Source organism: Ammospiza caudacuta, chromosome 32 (genome assembly GCF_027887145.1).
Source record: "Ammospiza caudacuta isolate bAmmCau1 chromosome 32, bAmmCau1.pri, whole genome shotgun sequence".
NCBI lineage: Eukaryota > Metazoa > Chordata > Aves > Passeriformes > Passerellidae > Ammospiza > Ammospiza caudacuta.
The window spans coordinates 3,643,910-3,662,224 of NC_080624.1; the positions used below are offsets into that span (position 1 = coordinate 3,643,910).

Here is an 18,315-nt window from a genome sequence, read left to right on the forward strand (position 1 = left end):
CCAGGACCCCCCCCAAACCTCCCTAAACCCCCCAAATCTGCTCACCGGTGGTGCAGATGTCGAAGTGCGTGCTCCTGTTGGCCACCCAGGACCCCCCAGACCCCCCCAGGACCCCCCAAAATGCCTCCAAACCCCCCCCTGGACCCCCCAGACCCCCCCAAATCTGCCCACCGGCGGTGCAGATGTCGAAGTGCGTGCTCCTGTTGGCCACCCAGGACCCCCCAAACCTCCCCCAAATCCCCCCAAAATCCCCCAGACCCCCCCAAATCTGCTCACCGGTGGTGCAGATGTCGAAGTGCGTGCTCCTGTTGACCACCCAGGACCCCCCAGACCCCCCCAGGACCCCCCAAACCCCCCCAAACCTCCCCCAAAATTTCCCCAGGACCCTCCCAAATCCCTCAGGACCCCCCAAACCCCCCCAGAACCCCCCAGGACCCTCCTCTTTGCCCACCAGCGGAGCAGATGTCGAAGTGCGTGCTCCTGTTGGCCACCCAGGACCCCCCAAAATGCCTCCAAACCCCCCCCAGGACCCCCCAGACCCCCCCAAAATGCCTCCAAACCCCCCCCAGGACCCCCCAGACCCCCCCAGGACCCCCCAAAATGCCCACCGGCGGTGCAGATGTCGAAGTGCGTGCTCCGGTTCACGACGTTCCCGCTGGGCTCCAGCCCCGGCCCCGCCGCCGTGACCCGCGAGGCGTCGCCGGCCGCGCGCCCCACCTGCACCTCGAAGGGGCTCTTGGCGATGTGCTGGCCCGCGAACAGCACCGTCACCTGCGGGGGGACCCCCAAAATGGGCCACGAGAACCGGGGGGGCACCCCGAAAATACCCCGGGAACAGGGGAGGAACGGGGCAGGTGGGAAACGGCCCCAAAAGTGCCACAAAAACGGCTCAAAATGTCCCCAAACCGGCTCAGAACCACCCAAAAATGGCTCAAAATATCCCTAGAGTGTCTTGGGGACCCCCCCCCCAAAAATGAATAAGGACCCCAAAAAATGGGGGGACCCCGAAAAACACCAGGAACAGGGCAGGTGGGAGACAGCCCCAAAAGTGCCACAAAAATGGCTCAAAATGTCCCCAAATCGGCTCAGAACCAGCCAAAAATGGCTCAAAATATCCCTAGAGTGTCTTGGGGACCCCCAAAAATTAATAAGGACCCCGAAAAATGGGGGGACCCCAAAAATACACCGTGAACAGGGGAGGAACGGGGCAGGTGGGAGACGGCCCCAAAAGTGCCACAAAAACGGCTCAAAATGTCCCCAAACCGGCTCAGAACCACCCAAAAATGGCTCAAAATATCCCTAGAGTGTCTTGGGGACCCCCCCCCCCAAAAATGAATAAGGACCCCAAAAAATGGGGGGACCCCGAAAATACCCCGGGAACAGGGGAGGAACGGGGCAGGTGGGAGAAAGTGCCACAAAAATGGCTCAAAATGTCCCCAAATCGGCTCAGAACCAGCCAAAAATGGCTCAAAATATCCCTAGAGTGTCTTGGGGACCCCCAAAAATTAATAAGGACCCCAAAAAATGGGGGGACCCCGAAAAACACCAGGAACAGGGCAGGTGGGAGACAGCCCCAAAAGTGCCACAAAAATGGCTCAAAATGTCCCCAAATCGGCTCAGAACCAGCCAAAAATGGCTCAAAATATCCCTAGAGTGTCTTGGGGACCCCCAAAAATTAATAAGGACCCCGAAAAATGGGGGGACCCCAAAAATACACCGGGAACAGGGGAGGAACGGGGCAGGTGGGAGACGGCCCCAAAAGTGCCACAAAAACGGCTCAAAATGTCCCCAAACCGGCTCAGAACCACCCAAAAATGGCTCAAAATATCCCTAGAGTGTCTTGGGGACCCCCCCCCCCCAAAAATGAATAAGGACCCCAAAAAATGGGGGGACCCCGAAAATACCCCGGGAACAGGGGAGGAACGGGGCAGGTGGGAGAAAGTGCCACAAAAATGGCTCAAAATGTCCCCAAATCGGCTCAGAACCAGCCAAAAATGGCTCAAAATATCCCTAGAGTGTCTTGGGGACCCCCAAAAATTAATAAGGACCCCAAAAAATGGGGGGACCCCGAAAATACCCCGGGAACGGGGCAGGAACGGGGCAGGTGGGAAACGGCCCCAAAAGTGCCACAAAAATGGTTCGGATTCACCCAAAACCGGTTCAGAATGTCCCAAAAAATGGCTCAGAATCCCCTCAGGAACATCCAAAATGTCTTGGGGAGCCCCAAAAATGAATCGGGACCCCCCAAAATGGGGCACGGGCACCGGCGGGGGCACCCCGAAAAACACCGGGAGCAGGGGAGGTGGGAAAGGGGGAGAGCAGTGCAAAAAGTGACCCAAAAATGGCTCAAAATATCCCCAAAACCGGCTCAGAACTGCCCCAAAAATGGTTCAGAACCCTCCTAGGAATATCCAAAATGTCTTGGGGACCCCAAAATTGGGGGGAGGTCACAGGGAGGGACACCCCAAAAAATACCGGGAGCAAGGGAGAGGTGGGAAAAGGGGGAGAGCAGTGGAAAAAGTGACCCAAAAAATGGCTCAGAGCAACCCAAAAGTGGCTCAGAACATCACAAAAATGTCTTAGGGATCCCCAGAAATTCATAGGGACCCCAAAAAATGGGGGGGGTCACAGAGAGGGACACCCCAAAAAACACCGGGAACGGGGGAAGTGGGAAACAGCCCCAGAAGTGCCCCAAAAATGGCTCAGAACGACCCAAAATTAATCAGGAACCCCAAAATTCCTTAGAACCTCCCCCCAAAATTAACCAGGGACCCCAGGACCCCCCCTCAAATTAATCAGGGACCCCCAAATTAATTGGAAACCCCAGAAATGCCCCAGGACCCCCCCCTAAATTAATCGAGGACCCCCCCTAAATTACCCAGAGATCCCCAAAAAGGAATCGGGGACCCCCAAAAAAATAGCCCAGAGCCCCCCAAAAATTAACTGGGGACCCGTAGAAATGCCCCAGGACCTCCCAAAATTAACCAGGACCCCACCCCAAAATTAATCAAGGACCCCCAAAAATGTCCCAAGACCTCCCAAAATTAATTGGGTACCCCCAAAATTAATCAAGGACCCCCAAAAATGTCCCAAGACCTCCCAAAATTAATCTGAGACTTCCCAAAATTAATTGGGTACCCCCAAAATTAATTGGGTACCCCCAAAATTAATCAAGGACCCCCAAAATGAATGAGAGCCCCCCCAGACCTTGTGCACGCCGGTGACTTTGGGCACGTAGGACACGGAGAACGTTCGGTTCTTGTCGTTGTTGGCCACCACCTTGGCCTGGGGAGGGGGCACCGGGGTCAGACCCTCGCTGGGAACCCCCAAAACCCTTCAGGACCCCCCCCCAAAATTAAAAAAGAAAAAACTCCCTCAAAATGCAAAAAAAAATCCCACCCAAAATAGCTTAAAACACCCCAAAACCCTCAAAAAAAAAAAAAAAAAAACCCAAACCTCCTCCAAAACACACAAAAACTATCCCCTAAATACGCCCAAAACCCTCAAAAAAACCCCAAAACTCCCCCAAAATACCAAAATCCCCCCAAAATCCAACAAGCTGAGGCCCCCACCCCTAAATCTTCTCAGACTCCAACCCTGAGCCCCTCACCCCAATTTTCCCTGGATTTCCCTGCGCCGCCCCAGCCCCAAAACCCTCAAAAAATACCCAAAACTCCCCCAAAATACCCCCAAACCCCCAAAAGAAAAAAAAAAAACAAATTCCCCCCCAAATACCCCCAAACCCCCCAAAAACCCTCAAAAGAAAAAAAAACAAATTCCCCCCCAAATACCCCCAAAACCCCCCCAAACCAGCCCCAAAATATCCCAAAATCCTCCAAAACCCACCAGGACCCCCCCAAAGCCCCACAAATCCACCCCAAAATACTCCCAAAAACCCTCAAAAAAAAAAAAACCAAATTACCCCCCACATACTCAAAAAAACCTCAAAAAACCCTGCAAAACTGCCCCAAAATACCCAAAAACCCTCAAAAAAACCCCTCCAAAACTGCCCCAAAATACCCCAAAACCCTCAAAAAACTGGCCCAAAATACCCAAAAACCCTCAAAAAAACCTCAAAAAACTGCCCCAAAATATCCCAAAAACCCTCAAAAAAACCCCTCCAAAACTGCCCCAAAATACCCCAAAAGCCCCTCCAAAATACCCCAAAACCCTCAAAAAAACCCCTCCAAAACTGCCCCAAAACCCTCAAAAAACCCTTCCAAAACTGCCCAAAAATACCCAAAAAACCCTCAAAAAAACTCTCCAAAACTGCCCCAAAATACCCAAAAACCCTCAAAAAAAAACCCTCCAAAACTGCCCCAAAATACCCCAAAACCCTCAAAAAACTGCCCCAAAATACCAAAAACCCTCAAAAATCCCCTGCAAAACTGCCCCAAAATACCCAAAAACCCTCAAAAAAAAACCCTCCAAAACTGCCCCAAAATACCCAAAAACCCTCAAAAAAACCCCTCCAAAACTGCCCCAAAACACCCAAAAACCCTCAAAAAAAACCTCCAAAACTGCCCCAAAATACCCAAAAACCCTCAAAAAAACCCTCCAAAACGGCCCCAAAATACCCAAAAACCCTCAAAAAAACCCTCCAAAACTGCCCCAAAATACCCAAAAACCCTCAAAAAAACCCCTCCAAAACTGCCCCAAAACACCCAAAAACCCTCAAAAAAAACCCTGCAAAACTGCCCCAAAATACCCCAAAACCCTCAAAAAAACCCTGCAAAGCTGCCCCAAAATACCCCAAAACCCTCAAAAAAACCCCTCCAAAACTGCCCCAAAATACCCCAAAACCCTTTAAAAAACCCTCCAAAACTTCCCCAAAATACCCCAAAAACCCTCAAAAAAACTCTCCAAAACTGCCCCAAAATACCCCAAAAACCCTCAAAAAAACCCCTCCAAAACTGGCCCAAAATACCCAAAAACCCTCAAAAAAAACCTCAAAAAACTGCCCCAAAATACCTCAAAACCCTCAAAAAACTGGCCCAAAATACCCAAAAACCCTCAAAAAAACCTCAAAAAACTGCCCCAAAATACCAAAAACCCTCAAAAATCCCCTGCAAAACTGCCCCAAAATACCCAAAAACCCTCAAAAAACTGCCCCAAAATACCCCAAAACCCACCCCAAAATACCCCAAAAGCCCCCAGACCCGCAGAGCCCCCCCAGGACCCCCCAAACGCCCCCGACCTCCTCGCGGTGCCCGTCGGGGTCCTCGACGTAGACCAGCACCTCGCCCTGGCCCGCGCTGATCGTCTCCACCGTGAACTCGGCGCGCTGCTGCACCACGTTCCCGGTGGGCTCGATCCCTGCGAGACCCCAGACTCAAATTGGGGTCCTGCACTGACCCCTGGGGGTCCTAAACCCAACCCGGGGGTCCCAAACCCACCCCAAACCCACCCAAACTCAGCGCGTTCCCGGTGGGCTCCATCCCGGTATGTGGGACCCCAGACTCAATTCAGGTCCTAAACCCACCCCAAACCCAGCCTGGGGGTCCCAGAGCCTTCCCAGGGGTCCTAAACTCAACCTGGGGGTCCTAAGCCCACCCTAAGCCCACCCCAAACCCACCCCAAACCCACCAACCCCACCCAAACCGGGAGCGCCGCTGCACCACGTTCCCAGTGCGCTCGATCCCTGTGGGACCCCAGACTCAATTCAGGGTCCTAAACTCAATCTGGGGGTCCTAAGCCCACCCCAAGCCCACCCTAAACCCACCCCAAACCCACCAATCCCACCCAAACCGAGCCCACTGCTGCACCACATTCCCGGTGTGCTCGATCCCTATGGGACCCCAGACTCAAATTGGGGCCCTATGGGACCCACCCTGGGGGTCCCAGAGCCACCCCAAATCCACCAACCCCACCCAAACCGGGAGCGCCGCTGCACCACGTTCCCGGTGTGCTCGATCCCCGTGGGACCCCAGACTCAAATCGGAGTCCTAAACCCACCCTGGGGGTTCCTAAGCCCACCCTAAACCCACCAATCCCACCCAAACCAAGCCCACTGCTGCACCACATTCCCGGTGTGCTCGATCCCTGTGGGACCCCAGACTCAATTCAGGGTCCTAAACCCACCCTGGGGGTCCTAAGCCCACCCCAAGCCCACCCCAAACCCACAGATCTCCCAGGGGTCTCGGGGACCCCCCCTCACCTGGCCCACAGGCTCTGGACCTATTTGGGGTCCTGTTTGGGGCTCCCCATTTCCCACCCCCCAATTTGGGGGTCCCAGCCCCCCCTTACCTAGCCCGTAGGCCCTCCAACCTTTTTGGGGTCATGTCTGGGGCTCCCACTCCCCAAATTCGGGGGTCCCAGAGCCCCTTACCCGGCCCACAGACCCTGGACCTTTTTGGGGTCACATTTGGGGCTCCCCATTTCCCAACCCCCAAATTCAGGGGTCTCACGACCACCCCCTACAGGTCCTGAACCTTCTTGGGGTTGGGTTTGGGGCTCCCCATTTCCCACCCCCCAATTCGGGGGTCCCAGTCCCCCCCTCACCTGGCCCGTAGGCCCGGGCCTTCTTGGGGTTGAGTTTGGGGCGCAGGGGGGCCCCCGGTTTGAGCTTGGCCTTGGGGAACTGCGACAGGTAGGTCATGACAGAGTGCTCGTCCACGTTGGGGTCCACGATCTCCTCGGGGGTGATCACCTGGGGACAGGGACATCAGCACGGGGACAGGGACAGGGACATCAGCATGGGGACAGGGACATCGGGACAGGGACATCAGCACGGGGACAGGGACAGGGACATCAGCATGGGGACAGGGACATCGGGACAGGGACAGGGACATAGGGACAGGGACATCAGCATGGGGACAGGGACAGGGACATGAGCATGGGGACAGGGACATCAGCATGGGGACAGGGACATCAGCACGGGGACAGGGACATCGGGACAGGGACAGGGACATCGGGACAGGGACAGGGACATCGGGACAGGGACATCAGCATGGGGACAGGGGACATCAGCATGGGGACATCAGCACGGGGACAGGGACATCAGCATGGGGACAGGGACATCAGCACGGGGACAGGAGACATTATAACAGGGACATCAGCACGGGGACAGGGACATCGGGACAGGGACAGGGACATCGGGACAGGGACAGGGACATTATAACAGGGACATCAGCACGGGGACAGGGACAGGGACATGAGCATGAGGACAGGGGACATCAGAACAGGGACATCAGCATGGGGACAGGGACACCGGGACAGGGACATGAGTATGGGGACAGGGACATCAGAACAGGGACATCAGCACAGGGACATGAGGATGGGGACAGGGACAGGTGAGGGGACACCAGCACAGGGACAGGGACATCAGCATGGGGACGGGGACAGGGACATTGGCACGGGGATGGAGACAGGGACATCAGCACAGGGACAGGTGAGGGGACACCAGGACAGGGACAGGCAAGGGGACATCAGCACAGGGACAGGGACACCAGGACAGGGACAGGGACATCGGCACAGGGACAGGGACATCAGCACAGGGACAGGGATATCAGCTCAGGGACAAGGAACAGGGGACAGGGACATCAGCATGGGGACATCAGCTCAGGGACATCAGCACCGGGCAGGGACATCATCAGCTGGGGACAGAGACATCAGCATGGGGACATCAGCACTGGGACAGGTGAGGGGACAGGGGACATCAGCACAGGTGTGTGTGGCATCTGGGACAGGTGAGGGGACAGGTGAGGGGACAGGGGAGGGGACAGGGGACATCAGCACAGGACAGGGACATCATCACCGGGGACAGGGGAGGGAACATCAGCTCAGGGACAAGGGACATCAGCACGGTTGTGAGTGTCACCAGGGATAGGGACAGGGACAGTGGCAGGGGGTGTCCCCAGTGTCCCCTGGGGGGATCAGGGATGGGGACAGTGTCAGGGGGTGTCCCCAGTGTCCCCAGTGTCACCTGGGGGATGCCGAGCCACTCCTCCGCCTGCTGCATGGCCTCGCGCGCGTTCTCCACGGGGCGGTTCGGGTTCCACGAGTCCCAGTCGGGGCACAGCCCTGGGGACACAGGGGACAGGGTCAGACCGGGGACACCAGCGCCACCAGCACTGTCATACCCGGGGCACAGCCCTGGGGACACGGGGACACGGGGACAGGGTCAGACTGGGGACACCAGTGCCACCAATACCCATCCCCAGTGCCACCAGCATTGCCACACCCGGGGCACAGCCCTGGGGACACGGGGACAGGGTCAGACCGGGGACACCAGTGCCACCAGTGCCCACCCCAGTGTCCCCAGTGCCCATCCCAGTGCCCATCCCAGCACTCCCAGTGTCCCCAGTGCCCATCCTGGTGTCCCCACATCCCACACCCGGGGCACAGCTGTCTACCAGTGCCCCCAGTGCCCGGCCGCTCTGCCAGTCCTTGCTGAAGTTGGTGATGGGCACCAGTGCCCATCCCAGTGTCCCCAGTGCCCATCCCAGTGCCCATCCCAGTGTCCCCACATCCCTCACCCAGGGCACAGCTGTCCACCAGTGCCCCCAGTGCCCATCCCAGTGTCCCCAATGTCCCCAGCCCTGCCATACCCGGGGCACAGCTGTCCACCAGTGCCCCCAGTGCCCATCCCAGTGCCCATCCCAGTGTCCCTCACCCGGGGCACAGCTGTCCACCAGTGCCCCCAGTGCCCGGCCGCTCTGCCAGTCCTTGCTGAAGTTGGTGATGGGCAGCTGCGGCAGCCGGTTCTGGATCCAGCCCAGCAGCCGCTGCTTCGGCGTCTGGCGCTTGGCCTCCTCCTCATCCTCCTCGTCCCACATGGGCATGGAGATGGAGTAGTGCAGGATGAGCGTCCAGATCAAACCCAGGATCAGCTTCAGGTTCCCGTCCACGATGGCTTTGCTGTCTGAGGGGACACGGGGACAGCGGGGACATCAGGGACATCAGGGACAGCAGGGACAGCAGGGACATTGGGGACATCGGGGACATCAGGGACATCGGGGACAGCGGGGACATTGGGGACAGCGGGGACATTGGGGACAGCGGGGACAGCAGGGACATTGGGGACATCAGGGACATTGGGGACATCAGGGACAGCAGGTACAGCAGGGACATTGGGGACAGCAGGGACAGCAGGGACAGCAGGGACATTGGGGACATTGGGGACAGCAGGGACAGCAGGGACATTGGGGACATTTGGGACAGCAGGGACATTGGGGACATTGGGGACACCAGGGACATTGGGGACAGCAGGGACAGCAGGGACATTGGGGACAGCGGGGACATTGGGGACAGCAGGACAGCAGGTACAGCGGGGACATTGGGGACATTGGGGTGTGTGGGGTACTGGGGACACTGGGGCAGGATCAGCTTCGGGCTCCCGTCCCCGATGGCTTTGCTGTCTGGGGGGGACATTGGGGACATCGGGGACATCAGGGGGACATCGGGGACACACTGGGGGTGTCTGGGCTATCAGTGACATTGGGGTACTGGTGACATCAGGGACATTGGGGACATTGGGGACACTGGGGCAGGATCAGCTTCGGGCTCCCGTCCCCGATGGCTTTGCTGTCTGGGGGGGACATTGGGGACATTTGGGGACATGAGGGGTATTTGGGGTATTGGTGACAATGGGGACCCTGGGGACACGAGAGAACAGGAGCACCAGGGGACACGGGGGTGACATGGCAGGATGAGGATGTCAGGAAACGGGGGGACACGGGGGGACACAAGGGGGGCACAGGGGGACACGGGATGGGGGGGACACCGGGGAATGCCCTGCAGGGACTGGGGACATTGGGGACACCCCAGAAGGACAGGGGACACCCTGCAGGGATTGGGGACACCCTGAAGGGACAGGGGACATTGGGGACACTCCACAGGGACAGGGGACACCCTGCAGGGATTGGGGACATTGGGGACACCCCAGAAGGACAGGGGACACCCTGCAGGGATTGGGGACACCCTGAAGGGACAGGGGACATTGGGGACACTCCACAGGGACAGGGGACACCCTGCAGGGATTGGGGACATTGGGGACACCCCAGAAGGACAGGGGACACCCTGCAGGGATTGGGGACATTGGGGACGCCCCAAAAGGATTGGGGACACGCCACAGGGATTGGGGACATTGGGGACACCCTGAAAGGACACGGGATGCCCCAAAAGGACAGGGGACACGCCACAGGGATTGGGGACATTGGGGACACGCCACAGGGACAGGGGACACCCTGCAGGGACAGGGGACATTGGGGACACCCCAAAAGGACAGGGGACACGCCACAGGGATTGGGGACATTGGGGACACTCCACAGGGACAGGGGACACCAGGGGCCACCCGGGGGAGGTGACAGCTCGGTGCCACCACAGCGGTGGGGACAGGACACAGCTCAGGTCGGGGACACTTGGGGACACCCCGAGGCCACAGCACGGGGGTGGCAGTGCCATCAAGGGGGTCCTGCTGGGGACCCTGTCAGGGCTTTTGGGGTCCCCGTGGAGAATTTTGGGGTCCCGGGTGTGTCCCCAAGTCCCCAGTGACACTTTTTGGGCGTGTTCCCAAGTTGGGATTTTGGGGTGTCCCGGGTGTGTCCCCACACCCAGGAGCGTTTTTGGGGTGTCCCGGGTGTGTCCCCACCCCAGGAGTGGTTTTGGGGTGTCCCGGGTGTGTCCCCACCCCCAGCCGCGTTTTTGGGGTGTCCCGGGTGTGTCCCCACCCCCAGCCGCGTTTTTGGGGTGTCCCGGGTGTGTCCCCACAGCCCAGCCGCGTTTTTGGGGTGTCCCGGGTGTGTCCCCACCCCCAGCCGCGTTTTTGGGGTGTCCCGGGTGTGTCCCCACACCCCGGCCGCGTTTTTGGGTTCCAGTTCCCGTCCCCGGTTTGGGGTTTTGGGCTGTGCCCCCCCCCCCCGTGCGGTTTTTGGGGTGTCCGGGCGTGGCCCCAAATCCCTTTTGGGGTTTCGGGGTGTCAGGGCCGGTTCCCAGCCCCCGTCGCTGCTTTGGGGACACTTTGGGGACACTTTGGGGTTTTTGGTCTCTCAGCCGTGTCCTGTCCCCGGCCCCACTTTTGGGGTCCCTTTTGGGGTCTCGGGGCCACTCCCCAAATCCTTTTTAGGATTTTTGGGGTGTCCGGAGTGTCCCCAGTTCCCGTCCCCGTTTTCGGGGTCCCTGTTGGGGTTTCGGGGCTATCCTCAAACCCCGGTCCCATTTTTGGGGTCCCTTTTGGGGTGTCCGGGGTGTCCCCAGTTCCCGTTTTTGGGTCCCTTTTGGTGTTTTTGGGGTGTCCCCGGTTCCCGTTCCCAATTTTGGGGTCCCTTTTGGGTTTTGTGGGGTCTCGAGGCCGTGCCCCGCTCCCGTCCCCATTTCTGGGTCCCTTATGGGGTTTTTGGGGAGTCCCTTTTGCTGTTTTGGGGTCCCTTTTGGTGTTTTTGGGGGGTCCCTTTTGGGGTTTTTGGGGGGTCCCTTTTGGGGTTTTTGGGTCCCTTTTGGGGTTTCTGGGGGTCCCTTTTGGGGTTTCTGGGGGTCCCTTTTGGGGTTTTTGGGTCCCTTTTGGGGTTTTTGGGGTATCCCCGTTTCCCATTCCCATTTTTGGGTCCCTTTTGGGGTTTTTGCCCCTCCCGGGTGTCCCCAGATCCCCCTCGGGGTCTCCCCCGTTCCCCGCCCCCCTCGCGCGGGTTTTTGGGGGGAGGGGCCCCGGCCCGGCCCCGCCCCCGCTCCGGGGGGGGGTTGGGGGCGGATTTTGGGGGGAGGGGGAGGGGCGGGGCCGGGGTGGGGGATGGGCCGCGGCCCCTCCCCCCCGCTCCAGCATTTTTTGGCCTTATAAGGGCTCGGCCACGGCTGAGGCCACGCCCCCTGCCCCACCCCCCCGGGACCCCCCCCCAAAAAACCTCCGGGACCCCCCGGGACCCCCCCCGAGCCCGAAAGCGGCGCCCCCTCCCCAAATTCCGGACCGGACCGGACCCCCCCCCTTAAATTTTGGGGTCGCCCCAAACTGGGGAGGGGGAGATCCAAAATTGGGGGGGGGGGGCCTTAAATAGGGGGGGGTGTCTCAAATTGAGGGGGGGTCCTAAATTGAGGAGGGGGTCCCAAACAGGGCCCTGCAAAAAGGGGGAGCGCCCCCTGTGTGGGGAGGGGTCTCCAGGACCCCCCCTTTAATTTTGGGGTCCCAAATTGGGGAGGGGTCGTAAATTTGGGGGGGGGGTCTAAATGAGGGGCGTGTCCCAAATTTTGGGGGGGGGGGGTCCCAAACGGAGCCCCCCAGGGTGGGATTTTGGGGGGGAGGGGTCTCCAAAGCCCCGCCCTAAACATGGGGGGGGGGGGTCCCCAAATTATTCCCGGGGGTCCCATAAAGGGGAGGGGTCTCAGGACCCCCCGTATCACCCCGGGGTTATTTGGGGAGGGGTCTCTGCGCCCCCCGAAATGATCGGCGGAGGTTCGGCCTCTCCAGGACCCCCTCCCCAATTTTGGGACCCCTCCCCTCAATTTCGGGGTCTATTTTGGGAGGGGGTCTCCCCAATCGGGATCAATTGGATTCTCTCCCTCTTGGAGACCCCTCCCCATTTTTGGGGTCTCCCAGCGGATACCCCCCCCCAAATTTTTGGGCTCGTCCACGACCCCTCCCCAATTTCCGGGGCCTTTTGGGGTCGGGGTCCCGCCCCCTCCTCACCATTAAAACCAATTCCAGTTTCCCTTTCCCAGAGACCTCTCCCCATTTTGGGGGTCTGGGGTCTCCCAGTTCCCCCCCCACCATTTCCGGGGGTCCTGCAGGCGCCCCCTCCCCAATTTTGGGCAGAATTCACCATTTTGGGCAGAATTCACCATTTTCCACCCTCCGATCTCCGAAAATTCACCATTTTCCACCATTTTTTCCCCAAAACTCCGATTTTCTCCGCAATTCCCATTTCCCCTCATCCCGCCCCGAACCCCCCAGAGTTTTTTGAGGGGTGGTCGCACGCCCCCTCCCCAATTTCCGGACCCATTTTCAGGGCATTTCACCTCATTTTCACCAACACAAACCACTCGAATTTCCTTTTTTTCCCCCCAAAAAAATTCCAACTCCTCCGTCACTCCCACGCCCGCAGCTTTTTTTGGGGGGTGGTCTCACGCCCCCTCCTCAATTTCTGAGCCCCTTTTGGCACTTTTCGACCCTTTCCTCATCAAGTAAATCACTCCAATCTCATTTTTTCCCCCCAAAATTCCAACTCCCACGCCCCCCAAACTTTTCCAGGGGGCCGTGGTCGCCCCCTCCCCAATTTCTGGGCTCCTTTTGAGACGTTTTCTCTTCAAACGAACAACTCAAATCTCCTTTTTTCACCCCAAAATTCCAACTCCTCCATAACTCCCACGCTCCCCCTAACTTTTCTAGGGGGCCGTGGTCGCCCCCTCCCCAATTTCTGAGCCTCTTTTGGGACGTTTCCACCATTTCCTCACCAAACAAACCACTCCAATCTCATTTTTTACCCCAAAATTCCAACTCTCACCCCCTCCCCACCCCGTGAACGTTTCCAGGGGGCCGTGGTCGCCCCCTCCTCAATTTCTGAGCTCCTCAATTTCTGAGCTCCTTCTGGGATGTTTCCACCCAAATAAATCACTCAAATCTCATTTTTTACCCCATAATTCCAACTCCTCCATAACTCCCACTTCCCCCAAACTTTTCGGGCCGCCCCTCCGGCCCCCTCCCCAATTTCTGAGCCTCTTCTGGGACGTTTCCACCATTTCCTCACCAAGCAAACCACTCCAATCTCATTTTTTACCCCAAAATTCCAACTCCTCTATAACTCCCAGCTCCCCCAAACCTTCCCGGCCGCCCCTCCCGCCCCCTCCCCAATTTCTGAGCTCCTTCTGGGACGTTTCCACCCAAATAAACCAATCAAATCTCATTTTTTCCTCCATAACTCCAACTCCTCCGTAACTCCCAGCTCCCCCAAACTTTCCGGGCCGCCCCTCCGGCCCCCTCCCCAATTTCTAACCCTCTTTTGAGACGTTTTCTCCCCAAACAAACCACTTAAATCTCTTTTTTTTCCTCCATAACTCCAACTCCTCCGTAACTCCCAGCTCCCCCAAACCTTCCGGGCCGCCCCTCCGGCCCCCTCCCCATCCCCTTTGGCCCCCTCCCCAATTTCTAACCCTCTTTTGAGACGTTTTCTCCCCAAATAAACCAATCAAATCTCATTTTTTCCTCCATAACTCCAACTCCTCCGTAACTCCCAGCTCCCCCAAACCTTCCGGGCCGCCCCTCCCGCCCCCTCCCCATCCCCTGCGACCCCCCCCCAGCCGCTCACCGATGGACACCAGCTTGATGTTCTCCCTCTCCAGGAACTCCAGGGCCACCGAGACGTTCTCCAGCTGCATCTGGCGGAAGGTGGGGCGCGCGTTGTACTTGCGGCCCATCTGCTTCTGGCTGAGCACCTCGAGCAGCGCGATGAGGCGCAGCCCGTCGCCCAGGTCGGTCTGCAGGTTCCCCACGCGCTTCTGGACGCATTTGAGGTGCTCGTTGCACCAGCGGGTGAAGGTGTTCTGCTGGATGCGCTTCCAGGGCGCGTCCTCGGCCAGGTCCTTCTCGGTGGCCGGCATCTCGGCGGGCTCCGCTGCCGCCGCCGCCTCCGAGCGGCCCCGCCCGCCCGGCGCGGCCGCGCTCATGGTGCGGGGCCGGGGGCGGGAGCTGCGCGGGGAGGGGACAGGGGAGGGGAGAGAGGGAGACGGGGATTAGCGGGGAAACGGGAACGGGGGCGGCGGAGCAACGGGGGAGCCTGATCGTGGGGGAGCCGGGTAACGGGGAACCCTGATAACGGGGAACCCTGATAACGGGGAGATCCTGATCGTGGGGGAGCCTGATAACGGGAGATCCGGATAACGGGGGATTCTGATAATGGAGGATTCTAATAACGGGGAGATCCTGATCATGGGGGAGCCTGATAACGGGGAACCCTGATAACGGGGAGATCCTGATCGTGGGGGAGCCTGATAACGGGGAACCCTAATAACGGGAGATCCGGATAACGGGGAATCCTAATAACGGAGAGATCCTGATAACGGGGAACCCTAATAACGGAGAGATCCTGATCATGGGGGAGCCTGATAACGGGGAACCCTGATAACGGGGAACCCTAATAACGGGGAGATCCTGATCATGGGGGAGCCTGATAACGGGGAACCCTGATAACGGGGAACCCTAATAACGGGAGATCCTGATCATGGGGGAGCCTGATAACGGGGAACCCTAATAACGGGGAACCCTAATAACGGGAGATCCTGATCATGGGGGAGCCTGATAACGGGGAACCCTGATAACGGGAGATCCGGATAACGGGGACCCCAAAACCGGGGGAGCCTGATAAGGGGGAACCTTAATAATGGGGAATCCTAATAACGGGAGATCCGGTGAATGGGGGATTCTGATAATGGAGGATTCTAATAACGGGAGATCCTGATCATGGGGGAGCCTGATAACGGGGAACCTTAATAACGGCGAATCCTAATAACGGGAGATCCGGATAACGGGGACCCCAAAACAGGGAGATCCTAATATTGGGGGATCCGGATAACGGAGGGAGGGGAGAGAGGGATTAGCGGGGGAGACTGAAATGGGGGAGCCCAAAATGGGAGATCCTGATAATGGGGGAGCCCAATAACGGGGAACCCTAATAATGGGAGACCCAGATAACGGGTGATTCTAATAACGGGTGAGAGCAATAACGGGGAGTGTTAATAATGGGGAGCCTAATAGCGGGGAAGCACAGTAATGGGGGATCCTAATAACGGGAGACCCTAATAATGGGTGAGCGCAATAACGGGGAATCCTAATAATGGGGGATCCTAATAATGAAGGATCGGGATAACGGGGACCCCAAAACCAGGAGATCCTAATAATGGGGGATCCCAATAACAGGAGATCCTAATAACGGGGACCCCAAAACCAGGAGATCCTAATAATGGGGGAGCCCAATAACGTGGGATCAGGATAACGGGGACCCCAAAACCAGGAGATCCTAATAATGGGGGGAGCCTAATAACAGGAGATCCGCATAACAGAGGATTCTAATAATGAGTGAGCACAATAACGAGAAAAGGGGAGCCCTTAGGAGATCCAGATAATGGGGGACCCTCACAACAGGAGATACTGATAACCAGAGATCCCGATAACGGGGGGTCCTGATAACGGGTGAGTGCGATAATGGGGAATATTACTAATGAGGGGTCCTAATGATGGGGGGTACAAATAACGGGGAGTCCTAATAAGGGGCGACCCCAAAACAAGAGATCCTGATAACAGAGGACTCTAATACGGGTGAGCGCGATAACGGGGAGTGTTAATAATGAGGGATCCTAATAACAGGGGATCCCAAAATGCGAGATCCTGATAATGGGGGAGCGTGATAACATAGGATTCTAATAACGAGTGAGCGTGATAATGGGGAGTGTTAATAACAGGGGATCTTAATAATGGGGGATCCCAAAATGGGAGATCCTAAAAATGGGGGATCGTGATAATGGGGAACATTAATAACTGGGAATCCTAATAACGGGAGATCCTGATAACGGAGGATTCTAATAACAGGTGAGCGCGATAACGGGGAGTGTTAATAATGGGGGATCCTAATGATGGAAGACCCCAAAACGGGAGACCCTGATAACGGGGGATCCTGATAATGGGTGAGTGCAATAATGGGGAGTGTTAATAACAGGGGGTCCTAATGATGGGGGACCCCAAAACAGGAGGCCCTAATAATGGGGGAGCCCAAAATGGGAGATCCTAATAACGGGAGATCGTAATAACAGAGGATTCTGATAACGGGTGAGTGCGATCACGGGGAGTGTTAATAATGGGGGATCCTAATGGGGGAGGATGGCGGTAATGGGAGATCACAGTAATGGGGAACCCCAAAACAGGAGATCCTAATAATGAGGGGTCCTAATAATGGGGGAGCCCAAAACAGGAGATCCTAATAATGAGGGGTCCTAATAATGGGGGAGCCCAAAATGGGAGATCCCAAAACGGAGCATGCTGATAAGATGGGATGCTAATAATGGGGGAGCCCCAAAACAGGGGGTGCTAATAATGGGAGGTCCTAATAACGGGGGACCGCAGTAATGGGGGATGTGGCAGTCACGGAGGTCTGGAATGGGCCATCCTCTAATGGGGAACCCCAATAATTGGGGACCCTCAAAATGAGAGATCCCTTTAATGAGGGAGCCCCACAAGGAGGGGATCCCATAGTGAGGGACCCCCAAATCGAAGGGATCCCATAATGGGGAAATCCTTGTAGTGAAGGGGGACCCCCCAATAATGAGGGACCCCAATAATGGGGAACCCCCTGAGCATCCCCATCGGGGCATCCCCAAGATGAGAGACCCCGGTGATGGGGGGACCCTCCCCAAGCCCCCCCCTTTTGGGGCATCCCCGAACTTTGGTGGCCTCCAGGGTGCCCCAGTTTGGGGACACCCCTGCTCTGCCGCCCCCCAATTTGTCCTAATTTGGGGGGGGGGGGGGGTCCTCTCCCCATTCTGGGGGTCCCAGACTCCCCGAGAAGGGCCCCCGACCCCAAAAAGGGGGGGCCTGGCCACCCTGGGCTCCTCAAACCCCCCCAAAAAGGCAGGAGGGTCCCGTTCAGAGGGGTCCCCAACCCCATCAGGGGGGATCCCCTCCCAACGCCCCCCAGGGATCTCTCAAGGGGGGGGGGTCCCCCAAAATCGGGGGTCATCCCTTAAGGGGATCCCCCAGCCCCATTTTGAGGGGTTCCCTAAAAACGCCCCCCCCCCAGGGGGCTCTCAGGGGGGGTCTCGGACCCCAAATCCGGGGTCGCCCCTTAGGGGGGTCCCGCAGCCCCATTCCCGGGGGAGCCCCAAACTCGGGGGTGCTCCACCCGAAACCCCTCCAAACCCCCGATCCTGCGGGGGGCGGCACCGGGGGGTCGGTCCCTGGGGGGAATTCGGGGGTCTGGGGTCGCTTCCCGGGGGGTTTCGGAGCTCCTGGGGGTCCCCGAGGGCTCTGGGTCGGTCCCTGGGGGGTTCGGTGGTCCCGGGGGTCCTCGGGCTCGGTCGCCGGGGGGTCCCAAGGGTCGGTGCCACCCAGGGGTGCCGGTCCCGGGGGTCCCGGGGCTCGGGGGGGTCCCGGGGGCTCGGGGGTCCCGGGGGAGGGCGGTGCTGGGGGGGGGTCCTCACCTGGTGCTCGGTTCTGGTGCTCCCGGGCTGGGTCGGGGTCCGGTCCCGGTGCCGGTCCCCGGTAGGTCCGGTGGGGTCCCGGGGGCTGTTGCCGGTCCCGGGGGTGGGTTCGGTGATCCCGGGGCTGTTGCCGGTCCCGGTGCCGGTCCCGGGGATGGGTTCGGTGGTCCCGGGGCTGGTGCCGGGCTGGGCTCGGTGCCGGTA

General features: G+C 58.4%; 2 protein-coding genes across 2 annotated transcripts in view; both read right to left on the minus strand.

Moving 5' to 3' along the window:
* FLNA (filamin A) overlaps nucleotides 1-18,290 on the minus strand; it is a gene marked incomplete at its 3' end in the record, with an annotated part of 93,231 nt that extends 74,941 nt beyond the window's left edge. Inside the window, exons 1-8 of the mRNA XM_058822313.1 lie at nucleotides 18,112-18,290; nucleotides 14,232-14,611; nucleotides 8,615-8,863; nucleotides 7,925-8,022; nucleotides 6,502-6,649; nucleotides 5,198-5,316; nucleotides 3,208-3,285; nucleotides 609-771 (exon numbers count right to left, since the gene is read on the minus strand). Of these exons, the coding sequence (XP_058678296.1) occupies nucleotides 609-771; nucleotides 3,208-3,285; nucleotides 5,198-5,316; nucleotides 6,502-6,649; nucleotides 7,925-8,022; nucleotides 8,615-8,863; nucleotides 14,232-14,589 (1,213 nt within the window). The remainder of the gene's footprint in view (nucleotides 1-608; nucleotides 772-3,207; nucleotides 3,286-5,197; nucleotides 5,317-6,501; nucleotides 6,650-7,924; nucleotides 8,023-8,614; nucleotides 8,864-14,231; nucleotides 14,612-18,111) is intronic.
* ATP2B3 (ATPase plasma membrane Ca2+ transporting 3) overlaps nucleotides 14,656-18,315 on the minus strand; it is a 39,219-nt gene continuing 35,559 nt past the window's right edge. Inside the window, 2 exon segments of the mRNA XM_058822314.1 lie at nucleotides 14,656-14,780; nucleotides 18,112-18,297. Coding sequence (XP_058678297.1) covers nucleotides 14,656-14,780; nucleotides 18,112-18,297 — 311 coding nt within the window.